Here is a 22,075-nt window from a genome sequence, read left to right as displayed (position 1 = left end):
CCTTTATCTGTCATCTATGTACTCGTTGAGCCTGAAAAACATCCCCCCTTTTTGGTTTAGTGCTGTCTGAGAGCAGGACGAACTTTAGCAATTTTGTAAAAGGTTAGGGGGAAATCACGTGTGAAGAGATATTTTTGGTTGACGCCAAATAAATCAGTGTTGCCAATACACGAGCATAAACGGAGCAGGAACAACACTCACGAGATTTTCTGCTAACCTTAAACAAAATTGTTTGCTTTGGCATTGTTCTGAAGCTACATTGGGCAAGAAAGGATTAAATTATAAACTAAATATGAAAAATTTTATGTTTGGCAAATTTAACAATCGATATAAGACCCAGTGGTCGGGTGAAGAGCCGTGTGGTTGAAGATTTTAAAATAGAGATTTTAGACTTCCACCAAATAAATCAGTGTTGCCTATGCTTGGGCAGAAATAATGATGGAAAATTAGTGCACCCACCCTCTACTCACGGGATTAGCTGTCATTTATCAAATTGGGGTTGCCCTGAGGATTGACCCCCCTCTCCCAGAAAGAATAATTAATCCTTAATAAGCGAGGATTGACGTACCATAGGGTAGATTGCAAAAATACAAATATTCAAGCGTACCTTCATTAGCATTTCTCTATCAAATATATTCGAACTCGATAAGTCTCATGAAATATAAAGACAGCATCATGCTTTCAGAATAACACGAGTGTTTCACTCTCGAGGCCAGAGTGGAATGTCGTTTCTTTATATAGCTGGGTGATTGATGATAAGGGTCATGTATAAACACAATAAAAAAATTAAAGAACTTTCGCTTTATACATAATTTATTAGAACTTCGTTATGATCTATACATATTTCTTTAACAAATACACAGTACGTGGTTATAATTATTTATTATATTAAAAAAATACGTTCGGTTATGTTATATGTACAAAAATAGACTTAATACTGTGTAGGTTTCACCGGTGATTTGTTAAAATTCGACAACCGGCGCTGTACAGATTTAAATACAAAATAATAAATTTATTTTAAAAATATATTTTATAATTAATTTACAATAAATCAACCTTATTAAAGTATCCTCCGTGTTGATTGGCACTTGTAGATCAAAATTATTTGTATTGCTTGACAAAAGTAGGCTTTTTAATCAATTGGCCTTTGTTTTTTATGATTGTTTTAAAAATTTCACGTTCAAAAGTAGATTTCAAAGTTTCTTTTCCCCCGCAAATTCGGTGAAAAGCCTTCCTACGCGTGTCGTCCACGACCAACGCTCTCTGTCACTTTCACGGCCGAAAAAAGCGAGATAAAGCGGACCAAGCCGTTTCCGAAACCGGCTCGCTTCAGATAAATTTTTCAAATCTGAGAAATCGATCAACATACACTTTTACCATTTTGACTAGATCCACATTTATATTTTACAATTATTAATTATATATAAATTAAAGCCCAATATATGTATTTTTAAATTTAGATGGACATTTTTCTATAAAGTCAGAGAGCGTTTATAACCAATATATTATTTTTTAAAAGCACATTGATTGAAAATTTCATTCCTTATTGAAAGAAATTAAAAAATAGAAACAACTAGAGAAAATAAATAGTTTGCCCGTGACGATTAACCACACCAGGGTGACATAATCGATCTCCAGCTGTATTAAGTGATTTAAAATAATGCAGTTAATTTTCTACAATAAATTATGTAATTTTTAATCTAAATTGTTTATAAAGCAGTAAATCCGTGATCATATGAATTAACAAAAATTATCAACTGTTCTGACATTTTATTCTGTTGAAAGCAAAGATTTTTTTTGCAAACGTGCATTAATTGTTTGTTATATATGTTGTATATACTATTATGTCATCGTAGTGGATAACAAAAAATAATTAAATAAATGTGTTTAATGGAATAGGTCGCAACTCGGTTTTGAGGCTCGGGTCGGAGGGTCCGCACGGCGCGATCACCTCTCGGCTGACTTCCCGTGGAGACTAGAATGGGGCTACTTGTATCCTCCTTGGCCGCAGGAACAGGCGCACTCCGTCACCACCGGGTATTGGACTTTGATCCACGTGCAAGACTTACGGCAGTGCCAGCGCAGTAGGTACTTATGCGCGGTCCGGCTCGGCTTGCACTTCATCCCCGCGGGTACGGAACAGCTGTTGGCCGGGCAGTGGCCTTCCTTCAACCACCTACAACAGTCGACGTGTAAAACGGCGAAAACGGCGGGACTGGACTGAACGGGTTACCTGGGCCAGAATCTGGGTCCTAAGTCCCTCCACCTGTTCGAAACGGGACAGGCGGTCAACGCCCATAACAGCTGCCGCAGCTTCCTCCGCAGCTTGTTCGGCACCCTGGTCTTGAGCTTGGTGCCATCGCTCAGCCGGACGAAGCCCAACTCGACGTCTTTGACGTGCTTTGGCATCGGCCCCGTCGGCACCAGCCGCCCTTTCCGGTTCCTCCTGGAAAATCGCATTCAACCTCGGTTCGCACTGTATCTTCAAGTGGGACCCACCTACCTGAACGGGAAATGCGGGGCGGCGAAGTCCGTGTTGCTCGGCTTGGCCACCGACGAGTATTCGAGGTCCAGGGCCGGACCGAGGATAGCCGCCAGGACGGTGACGTTCAAGTCTCTGGGCCTCGGCTCCGTCGAAGGGTCGATCGGCTCGATCAGGTCAGGGGCGATCCCCGAATACGAAGGGCGCAGACCACGCGATTCGGGGGAAACGCAGTAGCTCCAGGTGATGACGCAGCTGAAAACCAGCAATCCCTCGATCTAGAAACACAAAACAACCATCATCAAATGATACGGAAGACACTCCTCACGCACGACTTTTATAAGAGGATTTTGTCAACGATCAAATTCAGCCAAAATTAACTTTCACAATCCTAAAAGAGATGCCGATGGAATTTTGTATCTTCGATCTTAGGTAGTCGGGTTTGAAGGATTTTGTACACCTATCGCTAGAGACGGACGTCGATGTCAGGATGTCGACCATACCGCCCGGATGAGACGATCCCCGTAGCGATTTTCATCAAGAATCATTATCGGCCCGGCGAGAAAAACAAACACGGCCAGAAGGTGTTTATGACGGCGATAAAAACGGAAAGGTGTTATATACAGGGTGTCGATCCCGTGGCTCGATAAGCGGAGGCGCCTAAAATTCCCCGGCATGGCCATTGTGAGGTCTCCGCCGGTTTCATTCCTCATCGAGTCGGTGCCCATTGTCCCGGACCCAAGACAGACGGGAACATGTGTCAGTGTCACCGTTAACAGCTTAGACCCGGTGGAGGGAGCTTTCTTTTCACCGGCCTCCACCGCCCTAATGAGCCGACTCAACACTCAACACGGGAAACAATTTTTTATGCAGATCCACATTACTGAGAGCCAAATTTTGAATTCAAATAGTTTCTTTTAACACAAAAACACGATCCGGATGAGGATTCCATGGCAAAAGACTCAACTAAGATCAAATGGACATTCAGAATTCCTTAAGAACCGTACATTCCAAGCCCTTTACAGACTAAACACAGAACATTTTTATTCCACGGGCTTAAATACATACCCTTTACAGATGTTCAGTTAATCTAACTTTACTCTACAAACCGAACAATTAAAAAAAATATATGTACCAGTTTGGTCATCAGTGTTTCGCTGAGAACGGCTAAAACGCCTTTTCCACAGGAGAAAAAAAGACTAGCTTTTACGAGAGGGAGATGTCGAATAAAAAAAAGTTAGGGTAGGTTGTTTAGGTAGCTTGTAACGTCTGATAAGGTAGATAACTTTAACAAAGTGGACATAATAGTTTACAAGTTGAACCAAGATTTATACCTGGTTCGGCTTGGACGATCTGACTCGCTGAATAAAACCAAGAAGGAAATAAGTCGTATTTAACAATACTTAATTATCAATAAACTATTTAACAATTATTTAAATGATTGATATTCTAAAATAGACATGTAATTTCCTAGGAATTAGGATGTATTCGTCTAGTTTAAATTGGCCAAAGAGTAAATTAGTTAACGTCCTGCACTCTTTTTACCAAATTTTAAAATTATCAATTTATATAAAGAAACAATTGGACCTTTTCCGTTAATGCGCCTCCGCCCCACTCGACCGCTAACATCTCTGGTCACATAAGGAAATGCTCCTTTAAAGAAAATCATAAATACTGAAACATTTTATTTTAGAAAATTCATGTAATAGTAATTAAGAGGATAGATTGGTAATAAAGGAAATCACATTTCAGTCCCTGGGGGCCAAAATTTAACTATTTCAATAAGGAGTCTTCGAAAACATTCACATTTCTTGCCGTACATGACTGCCGCCACATAAATTCGCATAGATAGGAGTCCAATAAACTTCGGCGTGTCGACAAAATCGAGAGTGTGGTTCACTGTCATAAGGCAGAAACTAGGATCCTTGGATAATGTTTCATATGCCTTCCACTGATCGGACATGATCACAGACCCAGCAGCGATCCGATCACGAATTATGGGGATGAGAGTGGCGGCTGATCTGTCCGTAATGGTGATTAGAAAACTTTCTCTCGTTTCGCAGCTAATGCCACCAAAAACCCAGTGCTGTGGTAAGTCTGCCGGTGTTGGTTTTCCGGCGCGAAAACTGCGATTCATCAATTTCCACAGCACAATTGGGGGCCACCAGTGCTCGAATGTCTGCGCAAAAAGAGTTCGAACAGACTTCGTGCATGCAGTTGCACCAATCAACGAACGTGTTATGATTTACACTTGACGCTCTTTCACAAAATTTAACGCTTACCATTTCGTATGCCCAAGCGTATATGAACTTGATTTGAACGCATTGATGGTCGAATATGGCAGTCTTGAGCCAGTTAGGCATGAATTACTTCTTAACGGCATTTCCGCCTTGCATCTACGTTTGTAGCACCTCCACTTGTCACGAGATCCTGTCAAATGCAGCCTCGCGTCGTGTCCTCCTGTACATCACACAGCTAGTGGAAGAACTCCCTTTCCTGAAGGAAACGAACTGCCTTTTCCTTGGTTTTGACAGCGTTGTATAGTGGGAGAAAGTGCATTTTTATTTAACGCCGAACTATACACATTGACTCTAAACATGATAAGAAATATAGGATATATAGAGACCTGACCCGTGGAGAGGAGGCACATTAACGGAAAAAGTCCGAAACATTTAATTATTGTTCTATTAACCCTTTATGGCCTAATGTTGTCTGAGAGCAGGACGAACTTTAGCAATTTTGTTAAAGGTTAAGGGGAAATAAAAAAACTCTCCCTGTGGGAAATAAATTAGCAAAAAGAAAACCCTTCCTGGGGATGTGCATGCGATGCCATCCGTGCGAGCCCTGTAGTAGAAAATTCACGGTATACAAAATTGGAGGAAAAACGCCGCACCCGCCCTAAACTCATGGGATTAGCAAATTTGCTAAATTTGTTGTTGCACTGAGGCGAACGTTGGGCAAGAAAGGGTTAAAACTCCTGTAAATTACAAATTAATGTAAAGAAACATAGTAGCAATTGACTTACCAGTCAATGGGCTAAGTCTTAATCTGGTCGATACTAATTTTGGTCTGCTTATTTTCGATGATTTTGCCCGTTAGACGCGCTTAATAAGGTGGCCTCTTGATAATTCGAAGCACAAGGGACTATAAAAATAATCCGAATTATCGAGAGGAAAGAAAAAAAAATTAAGGGTTGGTGTGCATTTTTAAAAGTTTTTACACGGTATATTTGTAATTTGGTACCTAGTTCTGTAAAAAAAAACACTTAACAGTTTAAGAGCCTTTGCATTTTCAGTATGTATGTCAATTGGTAGTTTAATGATAACTTTATATAACGAAATTTATTAATCTATGGCATCAAAATTAAGAAGTGTAAGCCCCTTTATTAGATGTGTATGATAATTCAATCAAAACCTGCATGAAAATAAATAAAAAGTCCGGTTTTGGTTAAAATAAGTTTTTATTTCAACAGTATTATACGCTTGGGAACTTATGTAGGAAAGATTCCTCCGCATTTCCCTCAAAAACCTTTCCATCCTTTTGAAATTACCTCCACCATACATCGAAACCGTCCTCAGATGACCACTTTGACCACAATATGCTATGCCATCCTAGGTACCACTCAATTTCCTCCCTTGTGAAACCATTCCGTAGTCATTCTCATTCCTAAATCCAGAGATCAGCCTTCTCCCTGTAATGTCCAAATTCCCCGAAAAACTTCTTTTAAAACTTAGAACATTTATGTACATTTATTTATGTACATTTTATTCCTTCACACCAATTCGCCTTCCGTCCCCATCATTCTACGATCTAGCTTGGTTCTAGTCACTTGACACCATTTCCTCCACTATAGAGTACAACCCACTAGGAAATGTTCCTGGATTTGGCCCAACGTTGGGAAATAAAGGGTTAAAAAACAAGTCTTTGTTTCAAACAACTTGATTGTTTGACATAAATGTAAATTTCGTTTTATAGTTTTTGTATCATTTTGGTCTGCCTATCCTGGCGGTCTATCTTCAGTGGTGGCATGATGATGGTCATCTGACGTTCCAAAACTGCGAGGATAAGCAAATCAAAATCAAGTTCATCAACCGGCGGACTCCAAGAGGAAATATAATAAATGTAAATGTTTTTTTTGACAGTGTCGAACAAGTTTGACCCTGGTTTCGTAGAATTTTGAACAGCTCTTTAATATAATACTCTCTTGTCAGTTTGGATTTACGTTTTTCCTCACCGCACGTTAATCGTGTCTCTCGGTCTCCGGGTGATGATCGTACGTGGAAAAAAACGAGGCGCCGGCGCCTCATAGGGACGAAAAAACGGTGCTGCCGTCCGTGATACAGTCTGAACACAGATCCTTTTCAGCTGGTTCTCCGAAAGAAGGCTGGGGGTGCCTGGATACCGTTCTCGATGGGACGCTGATGAGGCGCCGATGGCATTCTCTGAAATCGTCGGGTTTTGTTTCCAGTTATTCACGGCGGAAGAAACGCCGTTCTTCACATGAAGACGTGAGACTTGATTGTAGACGTCAGGTCAAATCGGTGGGCGCATTTCAACCCAAAAGTCAAATTAGGTATAAAGATTTTACAAATCCTGCAAACCGAGTTGTTGAACGATCTACCCTTCTGTAATCCAGGAATATAATTAGAAATTACGCTACCGGCTCTGAAATGTAACAAGGAACGTGACCCGACTCGAAAAACGCGTGATGATGTCGATTAACTAACTTTATAAACTTGGCAACATAAAAGGGAATATCTCATTAGAATAGAAGTAGAGTAAAACAAAAACGAACAAAAAAGGCAAAAAACATTCTTAGACCTTGATAAGTCCTGTTTGCAAATTAAGACGTGATCTCATGGAAAGGATGAAGACAAATAATTAATCCTTATCCCCTCGGATTGAAGCATTGGAATTTTTAAATTTAATTAACAGAAAAAGTTAATCTTTCATCAATTTTAGTCAAGTAAAGCCTATTAAAAAATGTATAGCTAAATTTTCAAGATTTTAAATAACTCTCAGTCTAATGAAAAACTGTTATTGTTGTCCATCTGGTTTCTAATATTCTACTTAATCCAAAATTCCTTTTGATTTGGCCAGTTATGTTTATTCGATACAAAATTTAATAAATGTTTTAAAGGTTTTTCTACTTTCTTTAAGGGGGCGTCGATGGTCGCAACGGTTTAGGCGACTCGACGCTCATCAGTGTGAGGTAAAGGTCCTGGGTTCGAATCCAACGGCCCTGCATCTGAATCCAACATAGTTACAAATGGGCTTTTTATCAAAAAATACCGGTTGTGCAAAACGGGTTCATATAACCTCGTACTTGAAAACCTCTAAACAACTTTTTTTTCTTTAAGATTTTTTGTCTAAAGTCAACTTTGCTCTCTCTCTATCTCTCTCTCTCTCTCTCTCTCTCTCTCTCTCTCGCCCCTCTCTCCCACCCTCTTTACTCTCTCTTTAGTTAACAGAAAGAGATCGTGACTTAATTTGCGAGATTTTTCATTCTCTCTCAAACTCTCTCTTTCTCTCTCTCCTTCATGTTTGCTTTCCCTATCTTTACCATGAACAGTTTACATTTTCTTTGTTTGTATCATCTATCTAAATGTTTATTATTTGATTAAAAATTGTTTGATCCTCTGGGCTGGATCTCAGTGGTGATGGTATGATAGAAATGATATTTTACTTCTGCGTCTCTTATTAAATCTCGGCTTCTCTCTCTCTCTCTCTCTCTCTCTCTCTCTCTCTCTCTCTCTCTCTCTCTCTCTCTCTCTCTNCTCTCTCTCTCTCTTTCTCTCTCTCTCTTTCTCTCTCTCTCTTTCTCTCTCTCTTTCTCTATCTTTCTCTCTCTCTCTCTCAAACACAAGTACACAGGTGCCTCCTCTGAATGGCAGAATAAGATAAAACTGACGTATACAGCGATAATAACGTTAATGAATTTTTTTAAACTTCACTGCGATTAAGTGTCTTTTATTTTAATCAAAAAACAAAATTCGTCACTCATCTATAGCATCAGAAATTCGGAAGAAAATGATTTGAGTTGAACGTGTTTTATCTGTAATGATAATAATTTTGAAAAAAAAAAATCTGAATGGATCGAACGAAAAGAACGCCGAGCAATTTCAACGAGTAGATTTTTTGTTACCTTTTCGCTTTTGGTGTGATTTCAAATCCGGTAGCCCATGAGTACGTTCCCCGGATTCATGTTTGCGCAGCGATATCGGTTCAGTGTGACACGGACTTTACCTGAGGGGTTTACCGGCTCCTTATCTCGGCCAGGTTCTGTGGGTGGCATTCGAACATCCTTTTCATACCTTAGTAATTTTTTTTATTGTTATTATTTAACGACCGAATTCGGTCCCGTTCTTAACAACTGGGAGACTGTTAAAATCTCCAGCCTAGAAAAGTAGATTCATATCTTAGAAGGCTCCCCATAAAACTTTTAAAAAACCCCGCAATTGGTTCCTTTAGTTTCGCTACAATTCTAGGATCACAAATTGACATTAGAGCAAAAATAAACCCTGACTCAGGCTAAACTTGGTGTCCGTCTAGTTTCGCCTCAATTCTCGAGTTATAAACTGGGTAGAACAAAAATTAACATTGAACCAGGCTAAACTTGCTGGTCCATCTAATTTCGCTACAATCCTAGTATCATAAACTGAGTAGAACAAAGATTAACATTGACCCAGGCAAAACCTTTCTTCTAGTCCGTCTAGGTTTGTTAAGATCTCAAACTGATAGTAGAGGCATTGAACCAGGTTGAACCCTCCCCTTGGTCGGTCTAGTTTTATTACAAGCCTAGAATCTGGTTATACGTTTACATTAGTATAATAGCTTTTACAGAACGTTTTCGATTGTATTGGATGTTGATCATAGTTGAACTTAATAGGTTGCCGTAGGTTTGAGGGGATACCATTTTCATAATTTTTACGATCAGACCACAAGTGACTGGTCCGCCCAGTTGTTTCCAGTCTTGTCATGCCATTTCGTCCCCTCTTGAGTCGGCCGTCACTAGTGTCTCCCGAGATTTCCGGAGGAAGTCAACCCGGGCCCGGGACTCCTCTCCGAAGGCGGAGGCCTTAATAGAGCGGGTCGCCTCGTCCCACGCCGATCCCTATCTGGGAGGAAGTAGCTCGAAGTGGGTGAAGCCGGCTACTCCAAAATAGGCATAACACACTGGTTCGGGGACAGAAAAACTCTTTCGCAGACAGTTTACGAGCTGATCTCCGGCCGAGGACGCCTCATTTCCCAACGCCTTTGTGCAAATTTGACACCCCCTTCGACTCTGTTTACTTTAATTTATTCCCTTGGTGCCTTTGTTCTACTACATCTCCAATAATATAAATAATTTTTAAACATATTTTTCACTATTTATATATGCTCGCAAGCCCATGTATTCCGACCGTTCTTTCTTTTGTCTCAAATTCACATGGTCTATAATTTTTTTCTCTAATAATAATATCATAGAAAAAGTGCAAAGCGTGATAAAATTATCATCCGATTTCTCAATGCAATGCGCGTTCAAATCCCCGGTTTTTCCGTGGGAAGAGGCGACTTCGCAGTGACTTACGGCATCCGCAGTTGCAAAACGGCTGGACTGTTAAAGTCAAGTCACCCAGCATATATAAAGAATAAACGCATAAATAATACAAATTACAAACAATGAACAATAACGAAATCAACTAAAGTTTCATTGACTGGGGCGTTTATTAAAATCAGCGGTCCGTTTAAAAACGGAGTGGCTGCAATTTACACTACAGACATCAATTTAAAAAAATACACTTTCTGCATTAATTAACCATAGAACTGTAGTTCTTGGCTCTAAATCTATACGATATCCTTGATTTATGACTGTGTGAAAATGATTCTTTTGAAGTTCTCAACGTACGAGGTAAACCGTCTCAGAATAAAAGATCCTTTTGTAAAATAAATTATTTCTAACATATTGTCCAATAATAAACTGAAAACTGTTTCCGACCCACTGACGGTGAACGAGCAATAAAAATATGGTAAAGATAAGATGGCAGATTCGGTGGACTGGGTCATCCGAGAAGCTATTACGCGTCAATGTTGGTGGAATCCAAACCGCAGAAGCAGGATCATCCTAATCCGTCTTAGTGTTGGTAATAAGCGATAGGCACACAGACACAGGCTAAAGCCCGCGTATGTGTCCGGCATACAGAAAAATGTTGTTCAACATGCCTCACCTAATTGAAGGTTGCAATTCCTTGGCTTTATATAAACAGCGAGTATGTATGCCACCCAATATTGTGCTTGAGCACGGCAGCTAGCATTTGTATCACCTGTTCCGATTTTTTGAGGAAACAAGGTTGTTTTATTATATATAGTACTGATAGTTTTGTGTGCCTAATGTGGGTGAAAGAGAGAGAATGTATTTATTGGCGTGAATTTGTAGTGTTAGAGGACTGATAGCGGAATACTGACCCATAGACCCTCAATTAGGCTAGCTATACATAGGTGTAAAGGATTATGGAGGAATAGCGAGCACTACATCGCCTTATTTGAGTGAAAAGTATGTAAATAGAGTGGGTGAGAGTGTGAATGGGTTTGGATCTAGGAATGGCAATCGTTGGGTGCTGAATTGATACCTCTTGACAGCTCCCAGAGTCCAACACTCGGGGTGAGTGATTCTCGAGGCCTGCCGGTAATTGATTGTAAACAAGTTGGAATTGGTTATGAAATGCGAGAAGTGACAAGCTCAACTCTGCACATGTGTGTATTTATGTGTACATGTGCGTATTTTGGTTACATAAATCCAAAAATGAACAGAAAAAAAAACTTTAAAAAAGTGTGTTAAACAGTTAATATAAAAACATTGCTGAAAATATTAAAAAAAGCAATGACTTTAGTAATAAACAGAAATGTTGGTTAACTGTGCTGTGGTCTGTCGATATTAAAAATATTCAGGAAAGGGATTAAGGACTCTTCAAAACATATATCTTAATAACTCAACTTGAACAGAATTAAATGAAATTTGATCGGGTCCGTATTATTTTTTTCAGAATTTTGCCAAAATCTATAGGGTCTAGTTCACTACGCTGCTAATTTATTGTTTGGCTGATAATTTATTATTGCTGATAATTTATTATTGCTGATAATATTATTGTTGTTGCACCTTGAAAACTCGTTAATTTCTATGTGACTAATTATCTGAATTTTAATTAATCCCAGTCAAATTGGTGTATTTTAGTGGTTTTATTATCTCCTCAAAATTTCGTCAAAATCGGGTGAAGGTCTGACATGAAGGACATCAGTATTCGAAAAGGGATGCTACCAAAGCAATATATAGATATCAGTTCCTACCTAACTGTCCAACATTTTAGAGTCAAACAAGAAGATCAATATTCAAAATTTAAAAAAATAAATGCAGGAAAGCCACAAGGTAGCGTATTAGGTCTACTACTTTACTTGTTATATACCAGTAATTTTCCGAAAATAGATGGAGTAAAAATTGCAACGTTTGCATATGACACAGTGGACAGTAGGACTGACCATCAACCGTTCATCCAGAATCCTTCAAAAGGATTGTAACCAGATAAACGAATGGTCAAAAAATAGAGAATGAGGTTCAATCAGCATAAATATGTGCTTATAAATTTTACAAAAAAAATCGATGGAATTATTTTATACCATACAGCGATACAGCTAAGTTCTGGAAATGACCTTAGATGCCAAGCTGAAATGGAAAGAGTACGTAAGCATAAAAAGGGCAGAAATAGCTTTAAGGAGTAGACAATTATACTGGTTGATATGAACAAACTTACTAGACAAAATAAATAGCTATTATATAAACAAGTCCTAAAGCATTGATTGAAGGTTTGATTTGTAATCAGAATTTCCTTAAAATCAAGGGAGTCGAAGAAAACTGTCCCCAGGTTTGAAGGTTTATCGTTGGCGAAATTTCGAAACGAAATTTTTTAATGTCTCTTTGGCGATCAATAAAATTTCAAGAAATTTGGCAAAATTTTGCGATTTTGTGCCATGGACCATTAAGTATTTTTCGGCTATAGAATCGGTACAATACGAACCTTGAAACGTTAAAGGGATGTTTTATCGATTTGACCTAATTATAATTTAAGCGTTGATATAATTTATATAAAAACCGATAAGTAAATTGCAAAAAAAAAAAAGAAAAAATCGAAATCTCTCAAATTAAGCAATTAATCATATACAGTCAGGTGGGAAAGATGTGGCGTAAAGGCCGTTCTTCTCCTGCCGGTGAATGGGCCATTGGATGAATGGGCTCCCCCATTTCCTTTCGCCACGCTATTTGAATCCCTCGGGAGTGCATCCCGTTTTCTCCAACCCGTACAACGTCCCCGCCCATTCCCCGGGTTTTTTAATATAATGCAACGATTTATGGGATTCGTTTCCGGTCAGTTGGACGCTCTGGGCGTTTCGTTTTTATTTTTTGAAATTTATCATTATTATTTTTCTTCATACAAGTGTCGTAAAATGCGATTGTAAATACTAACAAACGACGGGGGTTATGACCCTATATTTTATATCTATTCATCCCTTTTTATATACAAACTCGTTTGGAAAGAGAAAAAGCCCCGGAAGTAATAATTGCAATCAGGTTTACCTTTTGCCAGCTCATTCATGAAATATTCTATAAATAAAATAATAAAGAAGTATTTTTAAAAATTCACACCGTTCAGCTTTCCGACCTTTAAATGGCTCATCTAAAACCGATAATTAACAACTATTTACTTTTGTATACGATTAATCGCCTAATTATTAAAACTTTAATTACATCTTAGTGAAAAATTCGTGTTCATTTTGAACCTTCAAATAAACAGAATATTCAAAAGATATTTACATACAAACAGATCAAATACGAAATGAAATATATATAAATAGAGGAAATATTGTGTGTGTTATATATATTATATATCCAGAAAGAGAGAGAGAGAGAGAGAGAGAGAGAGAGAGAGAGAGAGAGTGAGAGAGAGAGAGAGGAGGAATGGGAATAGTTTGGAGAGGGGGTGAAGAAAGAGTGAGAGAGATGGTGTAAGACAGAAGAGAGAGATGGTGAGAAGGGGAGAGAACAAAAGGGGAAGAAGAAAGAGAGAGAGAGGGAATGAGAGAGGGTAGAGAGAGAGCAAAGTGAGAGAAAATGGCGATAGAGACCGAGGATTATATATATATATATATACAGATAGATAGATAAGATAGATAGATAGATAGATAGATAGATAGATAGATAGATAGATAGATAGATAGATAGATAGAGAGAGAGAGAGAGAGAGAGAGAGAGAGAGAGAGAGAAGAGTGAGAGGGAGAGGGAAAGAAGAAAGAAAGAGATAGGAGAGTGAATAGGGAGAAAAAAGAGGCAGTGAGTGACAGAGTGATGGCGTGAGAGAAAATGGGAGAGAGAGAGAGAAGAAGGAGAGTGAGAGAAAAAGAGAGAGGGAGAGAAAAGGTGTGAGAGAGAGAGTCTTATATCTTTTAAAATTTTATAAATCTTCAGATATGTTACTACAACTCTACGCGACCTGAGGTGTTACAAGTAAATATTACCCTCCACTTTCGGCAGTACTGTTGAGCTTATAGACCAACAAACGATTCAGAGGAAATAGAAATCTTCAACGAATTCTTGGGCCGGTGATCACTTCGATGCTTATCCCTTTTGCTAAGCACATAAAGAAAAGGCAGAGCGATAAATTCTGTTTTGAAGACGCCGTTTGGCAGCAGAATCGTTCCTTGGAGTGCCAAGGTGGCACTATTCAGGGCGGTCATCTAAGCAATTCTAAGCTATGCAGTACAGGAGGTTTTAGGAGTTTGAAACGTATATTCCTCATCTCGACAACGAGCTGGATACCGTATCAATCTATTCATTGAACCTTCATCAAAATTCTCGAACTTGGCAAGGAAGTACGATACCCCGACCACCTTTCACGATTAGATGGAATATAACGAAAGAAAACGTAAAAAATATTTGGCAAACATTCGACTAGGAAAAACACACAAGCGTCAACATACGCGTCCATCTGTCGATGAAGTTTAAGCTGTACCACAACAAATGATGCAGGCTAGATCTCAACATGATGTGATGGACCTTCTTGGATGTTAGTGGATCAACTTAAGGGTTGTTCAACTTAAACCCCAAATTCTATTGCATATGCCGCTAAATTAAATACGTTAAAAGCTTTGCAACATCGGGCTTGTTTTGTACCGAAGAGGAGGCAATCGGTCAGAAGTCCGCCTGGTCGTTCCATCGACTACACGGTCAACCTCGTGGGAAACAGGCGCGACGGCGACGTAGGGCACACCCACCTCCTATAAATAAAAATGAAGTGTCCATCGCACACTTTCTGGCCGGCTTCCAGGCTACGGCGATTAAAATTGTGTTTACGACCGTTTCCCATTTTCAAGTCGTCATTTCTATATTTTATCGCTCCGGCGGGCGGAGGTCGGAAAAGATTAAAAACACAACCGGCTCATATTTATGCAAGCCGGCGCCAACCGTTTTCCAACTTTGAACCTCGGTGCTTTTTTCCCCTTCTATCGCTGTCATGTTTTACTTACCTTTTTTCCCTTCAAATGATTAAGTGTCATTAATATTAAACACAAATCATACAATAGTGTAATATAGTATCCTACGATGCAGTTCCTTACATCCTGGTTTCGAACATTTTTAAAAGGGTATTGAACATTTTTATGACTTACTAACGAATGAAAGAACTTTTTATTTATCATGTTTTACTATTTCGTTGACGTTTATTGTTATTTTATACTATTGTGATGTGTGCTTGAAAAGATTTTTATCGGTTCTCATTCTTAAGGTCGCTTTCAGGCAATATCATCATTCGTCTCTTCAGGCATTCTCGAAAAAACATCGTTTATGCCATTTAGACTGGGGAGAACGTGGTCATATTCTAGGACATGCTTGAAGATGTTTTTTCTGTTGTTATGTAACCAGTCTGTGGTGCTTTAACCCTTTATGGCATAATGTTGTCTTAAAGCAAGATGAACTTTAGCAAATTTTTTTTTCATTTTCTGTTTAATTTAATCCTTTCTTGCCCAACGTATTTTGCTAATACTTACCTAATCCCACGAGTTTAGTGTTTAATCAGACCCTTGTATTGTCAACACCATCTTTTTTGGTGCCAATCTAAAATCTCCACCTTGGAATGTTTTATCTCCAACCACTCCATCTTGTATCGATTGTTATATTAGCCAAACATAAAATTTGTCATTTTCAGTTTATGATTTTACCCTTCCTTGCCCAAAGTTGCTTCAGAGCACTGCAACTTTAGCAATTTTGTTAAAGGTTGGGGGGAAATCCCGTGAGTTGAAAGATATTTCAGCTTGGCGCCAAATAAATCAGTGTTGCCAATACGTGGGCGAAAGAGGGGAAGAACAATCCAAACTCACGCGATTTCCCTGCTAACCTTAAATTAACTTATCAAAGTTGCATTGCATTGAAGCAACTTTGGGCAAGAAAGGGTTAAATTCTAAACTGAAATTTTTATTTTTGGCTAATATAACAATGGATACAAGTTGTAGTGGTTGAAGATAAAAGATTCCAAGATGGAGATTTTAGATTGTCGCCAAAAAGGTTGGCGTTGACAATACAAAGGGCTGAATAAACACTAAACTCATGGGATTAGCTACGCCTTAGCAAAATATCTTGGGCCAAAAAGGGTTAATGGTTTAGACTGTCATGATATTTAGTCTGTCGTGAGTTTTTTCCTCCCTGAGTCACCGCGTTGGATCGGCAAGAGTCAATTTCTTGAAATCGAAACGTCAGAGTTAATTTGAAAATTTGAAACGCAGGACGTGTGAAATATCAAAGAGGTATTTCCCCTTCTCAGGTGGATTCGAGGCCGGTTGAAGACTTGAAGACCTCGTCTCGCCGTTTTTCTCGGAACTCTCCGGTTAAAAATGCGCGAAACCCATATTCAGTCAATTCGCTGGAAAGGGAGTCTATGTTCTGTGATTGATGTATGGAAAGTTTTCAAGCCGGAGAACAGAAGTCAAAATTATGGATGACCTTATTTGAACTGGGATTGGTGATATACCCTGTAGAACAGTCAGGACACGATTCTTTAACCGTCCGTCTATTATCGCCGGTTACAAACCATTTAAGTAACGTAGCCAGGCTGGCTGTGGTAAAGTTGGTGTTTGTCGGTCTGCGTATGGATGGATCTAGTCAACACCAAATGAATTAAATGGGCTGCTCATCGCAGACAACACTACTTTACAACAACTGTTTTATTGCAAATATATCTTATCTGAATAAATGGTTGACGCCGAATACAGGACCAGAAATAACAGTATAGTTCGTACTTCGTACAAATTTGTTTTTCTTTTTATACAATACGCAAAATTTTTGACTTGTATAAATTGAAAAAAAGTAAGACCAAATTTATTGTTATTAGGTTTCGTGGTCCGCTTGACCATATAAATTCTTTTCAATTAATTAAGGTTTTGGTTGAGATAAAAAAGTCAGTGTCACGAGCGGGATTCGAACCCACGACCTTCGGCTAAATACGCCGTTGCTCTACCAATTGAGCTATCGTGACTTCGATCCACTCGGACACCAATCCCGCTCTTGACACTGACTTTTTTATCTCAACCAAAACCTTAATTAATTGAAAATAATTTATTTGGTCAAGCGGACCACGAAACCTAATAAATGTAATAAGCAAAATGAAGTATACTTCACTAAAGTGGCACTCTCCGTGGCCATTTCATTTGTCGCCGAGAATCAAATAGATTACACGACATTTGAAAAATGGCAAAAAGGAGGGAAAATTCAAAAGGTGGGGTTGAGATGTGTGTGCGTGCGTGCACATGAGGTACATAGTATATAGGGAAGTGAAGATAAATATGCTTTTTTGGCTTTAACCAATGAGCCATAGAAACAGAGACCTTTGGGAGAATGGCAATCCCTCTAATATTGTACCCTGATGGAACATGCAATAGGTTTAGGGGGGAAAGGGCCGATGGCAAATCCTGTCTCCTAGAAGTAGTAGTAGTAGTAGTAGTAGTAGTAGGCATAAAGACTTACCTAGTCATGTATAAAAACATTTAATGATCTTTTAGATCGAGATTGGGAATGTCTAAATTGCCTAATAGCTCTAGGAGAACAGGACAAGTGTATCTAACAGAAAAGTTGGATCTGAAAATCGCTTGAGAAAGAAAAGCTCAAGCACTTGACAAAATCCGACAAGAATCGAGGAAAATCATTTCCTCGTCATCCTCATCATCACTGCAACTGCCCTCTTAACTACCATGGGATCACAGACTGACTTCTTTTAAAATAAACTTTTACAAAATATTAATGACTGTCGACCACTGTTTTAACCACTGTAAGTAGTGAAGAAACAATGATAACCAAGTTTGTCAAAAAATGTAAGGAATCTTTGTTCTGTGTATAGGCGCTAACTCACCTGAGGAAGGATTAAAATAAATCCGAAACTTGTAGATTGAAAAAACCTGGTTGTTGTTTTTTTGAGATGACCTATTATCGAGAAGGAAAACTCAGAAGTTAAACTGTTGAGTTCGATATAAAAAACATCGTAGTACATAAAGTTATACAGCTCTCAACCTATTCATCTAACTATTTATCCACTCTCTCTCCTCTCTCTCTCTCTCACTCACTCACTCACTCATTCTCTCACTCACTCTCTCTCTCTCTCTCTCTCTCTCTCTCTCTCTCTCTCTCTCTCTCTCTCTCTTCCTCCATCATAGTATATAAAGGTTAAGAATTTAGTAAGTTATTTAAAGTTTGTTAGCACGTTTCTCTTTCATTTGGCATAACACCAAATTCTAAACAACTAAATATGGAGTGTGCATATAGATTCACTTCTGTAAAAGATGGCTGACTACAACAAATTTGTGGAAGAACCATCTTTTACAAAAAGTAAAACTGACTATTCCAAGGCTTTATTAGTCGTGTTTATACTTTAGGTTGTACATTGGAAGTAATGAAGTATTTATGTATTCTAGTTCTTTCTCAGAGATTATGCGGTTTTCGCGCAGAATTTTTTTTCCAGTTGACAACGTTCTTTAAATGAAACACGCCGTAAATTATTTATTTTTAATCCTTTGAAATCAAACGGGGCGGCGGAAGTGGGCTTGTAAAAGCTCCGAGGCGCCGGATTTATTGCCTATTGTCGTTCTTCCCACCAAGCCTTCCGTCAATTTGTCAACGGGAACTTCGTAGCGATTTTTCACAGAATCCTTTGACTTAAAAAAAAAAACTGAATATAAAGTCCACCTTTTTTTGTATAGTTAATCAAAAAGCAAATTCGGAGGCGACGGTTGGAAAACAGTTTCCGGACCGGAATCCGATTCGCTCCGGAGGTCAGGGCGTGGGCTTCACCAGGTAGGAACATCGTATCTCACCTCCGGGCCAAAGGTTAATCGCAGTCGATTTGCATATCATTATGAAAATGCAGGCGGTCTGAAGCTCCGGGAGATTTGAAAAGGGGCGCAATTAATCCCGGCCGAGTCCAAAAGATACTTGCTGTACGACGGAAGACATTGATCATCGATAGTGAATAAGCACTTTTTTCAGTCTCAGTAAATCGCCATGGATGGTTATAATAGGACGCGTGTCACCTTTGCCCGTTTGGTCCACACCGGTGGAAGAATTTCTCGAAATCAATGTCATGAATAGATAAACCGACTGCCGATCCCCTTAACTTATCCCAGTCGCGTTAATTTCTCAGGCGATTTCATCCGGAGAAAGGAAACGGTTAACGAGACGTGATGGAGGTTTCGGATTGAGATTTAACAATGGGATCATAATGGTTAACGAGTGAGGGGCGACGCCGGACGAAGGGCTCTGATATTTCCTCATTACCGGCAACTTCCGGAAAGGCGCCAGACGATTGAATTGGTACTGATTTAAACGAATGAAAGCGCCATCAAGTCATCAGCTGTGCTCACCTTCAACGAAAACACAAAAGCACAAAGGATTTAAGTAAAAAAAAATCTTGGACGAAAATGGATTTGAAAACATGAATGTTGCCAAAATCTCAAATGTAGTACTTAAAGAAGCCTGCCAGTAGGAATCGGTGACTCTGGTCTGCCTGTGCTCCCTGTTTGTCGATCTTTATCGTTATCTTAGCGAAAAATACAGTTGTTATCGAAACATTTTTGGACCTAAATGGTATTCTTAATTATGAGACTTGATCAGGGTTTCGATGTGTTTTTCTGTAGGTAGTCTTTTAAAACTTTACTGTTGACAGGCTTTACTTATACTACATGAAAATCTAGAACTGGATTAATTCAAAATCTTTTATTGGCTTATGTTTTTTATTGGGTTGTCCGGAAAATAATGCAGGATTTTAAGTTTTCATTAAAAAAAATCTATATAAAATATTCTGTTTACGTTTACAGGATTACTCATTTGTATGAATGTCAACACTTATTAATCCTCTTCCAAATGATATTGTTTGTTTACCTCTGTAGCATTCCGCTACTTGGAAATAATTCAGTCATCCTTATAATGTCAAAGCGAGAATTTCGTACGATTTTCTTTTACGAGTTTAAACTCGGCCGAAGCGGAGCCCAAACGGCTAGAAACATTAACCAAGTCTGGGGCGAGGGTTGTGTTAATGAGTGCACTGTGCAAAGGTGGTTTAAAAAATTTCGGGAGGGAGATTTCAGCCTTGAAGATGAAGAAGGTCGTGGAAGGCCTTCCTCTCTTAATGATGATGTTCTGCGATCAGTGGTGGAAGAAAACCCCAAAACAACTGTTCGAGAACTTGCAGAGCAACTCAAAGTCAGTAAAACGACCGTCGCTGACCACCTCAAGGCGATTGGAAAAGTGAAAAAACTCGAAAATTGGGTTCCACACTCATTAAACGATCGCCAAAAAAATCAGCGCTTTGATGTTTGTGCATCACTTCTTTGTCGAAACAAAAATGACCCATTTCTGGCCAGAATTGTTACATGTGACGAAAAGTGGATTCTGGACAGTGGCTCGACAAAGGAGAAGCTCCAATACATTTTCCAAAGCCCCCAACTCATCAAAAAAAGGTAATGGTTACGGTATGGTGGGCTTCATTTGGTTTAATACACTACAGCTTCTTAAATCCTGGCGAAACCATCAATGCTGAATCATACTGTAACCAAATTAATACCATGCATCAGAAATTGGCAGTAATGAAGCCCTCTTTGGTCAATCGGAAAGGGCCCATTTTGTTGCATGACAACGCTCGACCACATGTGTCACGTGTAACGTCACAAAAATTATTGGAGCTTGGCTATGAAACTTTGCCTCACCCACCCTACTCTCCGGACCTCTCGCCTACTGACTACCATTTTTTTAGACACCTGGACCACTACTTACAACACATAATATTCAAAAATCAAACGGAACTGGAAAATGCATTTATTGACTTTATCAATTCTAAAAATTCTGAATTCTACTCAGACGGAATTAATAAGTTACCAACACGTTGGGAGAAATGTATTGAGAGTATGGGAAATTATTTTGATTAAAGAACATTGCTTTAAAGTAACTAGTTTCTTTTTTTTTGTTTAATACCAAAATCCTGCATTATTTTCCGGACAACCCAATATATAAGAAACTTGTGGGAATGCGGAAATCTTTCTTCCAATGGCATCATATGTATATGCCTATTTCTCTATCCATTCTATATATATACACGTACATATAGACATAACTACTGAACAATCCCAACAGAAATATTTCCACAGACGGCTGGCTGTTTCCAATTCACAGATGTATTTCTTTGTCAATTGACATTCCCTTATCGTATGTAAACAAGGAATAGGATGAAGGAAAGAAATAAGAAAGCAAGCGGAAGATTCCGTGGTACTGTGGAGGGAAAAAAAGGCGTCGTCGACGACGTCGTTTAGAAATGTCAGGAATTGCGCGTGTTCCAGCATTCCGAACCATTCATTATGCAACCAGTGCCGCCCTCGGGAGGCAGGCTGGAACTGCGTTTATGCTTTTGCCACCCGGCGGCATACTTCTCACGTATAATCACCGTTAATAAAAAATCCACTGATGACACATGTGGGAAAACTATCGGGAGGCTCTGTACAGATATTTACGATCTTTGGACCGCTACGTCTCGCGAGAGTCAAACAAAAGGAGGGAGGGGCGAGAGAGGAAGAGGGAGAGGGAGGGAGAGAGAGAGAGTAGAGATAAGGAGATAAACAAAGATGGATTGATTGATAGATTTCCGTTTATTTAGACATCACTCAAGATTTGGTCTCCAGGACCACTCTTACATCTAAAGTGAAATATAATGCTAGATTTCAATAACTACTCTACTTAATCCTAACAAAACATTTTTTTTTTTCATCCATCATTAATAAATAAAAACCATGTATAAAAGATTAACTTGACAAAAAAAAAAATAAAAAAGTTAATTTCTCCATAGTTAGAGAATTTTCCAAAAAAGTTTACAAGTGCAGTTGAGCAAGACTAGATATCAAACACGTCTAACAAAAAACAAATTGCTATATGAGGTATCATTTTACAAGTAAACAATTATTTTGATTTACATACAAGCAAAATTTTTTTGATATTTAAAGTAAGAGATTTTTAAATTTAAACTATATACGTTATTCATATGA

The 22,075-nt window shown here is 38.8% G+C and overlaps 1 protein-coding gene across 1 annotated transcript in view; it reads right to left on the bottom strand.

Moving 5' to 3' along the window:
- Positions 1-795: 795 nt before the first annotated feature.
- LOC106663221 (noggin-like) overlaps positions 796-22,075 on the bottom strand; it is a 48,170-nt gene continuing 26,890 nt past the window's right edge. Inside the window, exons 2-4 of the mRNA XM_014387891.2 lie at positions 2,504-2,760; positions 2,234-2,446; positions 796-2,176 (exon numbers count right to left, since the gene is read on the bottom strand). Coding sequence (XP_014243377.1) covers positions 1,987-2,176; positions 2,234-2,446; positions 2,504-2,760 — 660 coding nt within the window. The 3' untranslated portion in view covers positions 796-1,986. The remainder of the gene's footprint in view (positions 2,177-2,233; positions 2,447-2,503; positions 2,761-22,075) is intronic.

Source organism: Cimex lectularius, unplaced genomic scaffold, assembly GCF_000648675.2.
Source record: "Cimex lectularius strain Harlan isolate CLEC.00 unplaced genomic scaffold, Clec_2.1 scaffold14, whole genome shotgun sequence".
Classification (NCBI taxonomy): domain Eukaryota; kingdom Metazoa; phylum Arthropoda; class Insecta; order Hemiptera; family Cimicidae; genus Cimex; species Cimex lectularius.
This window is presented reverse-complemented; position numbering and strand designations above follow the sequence as displayed.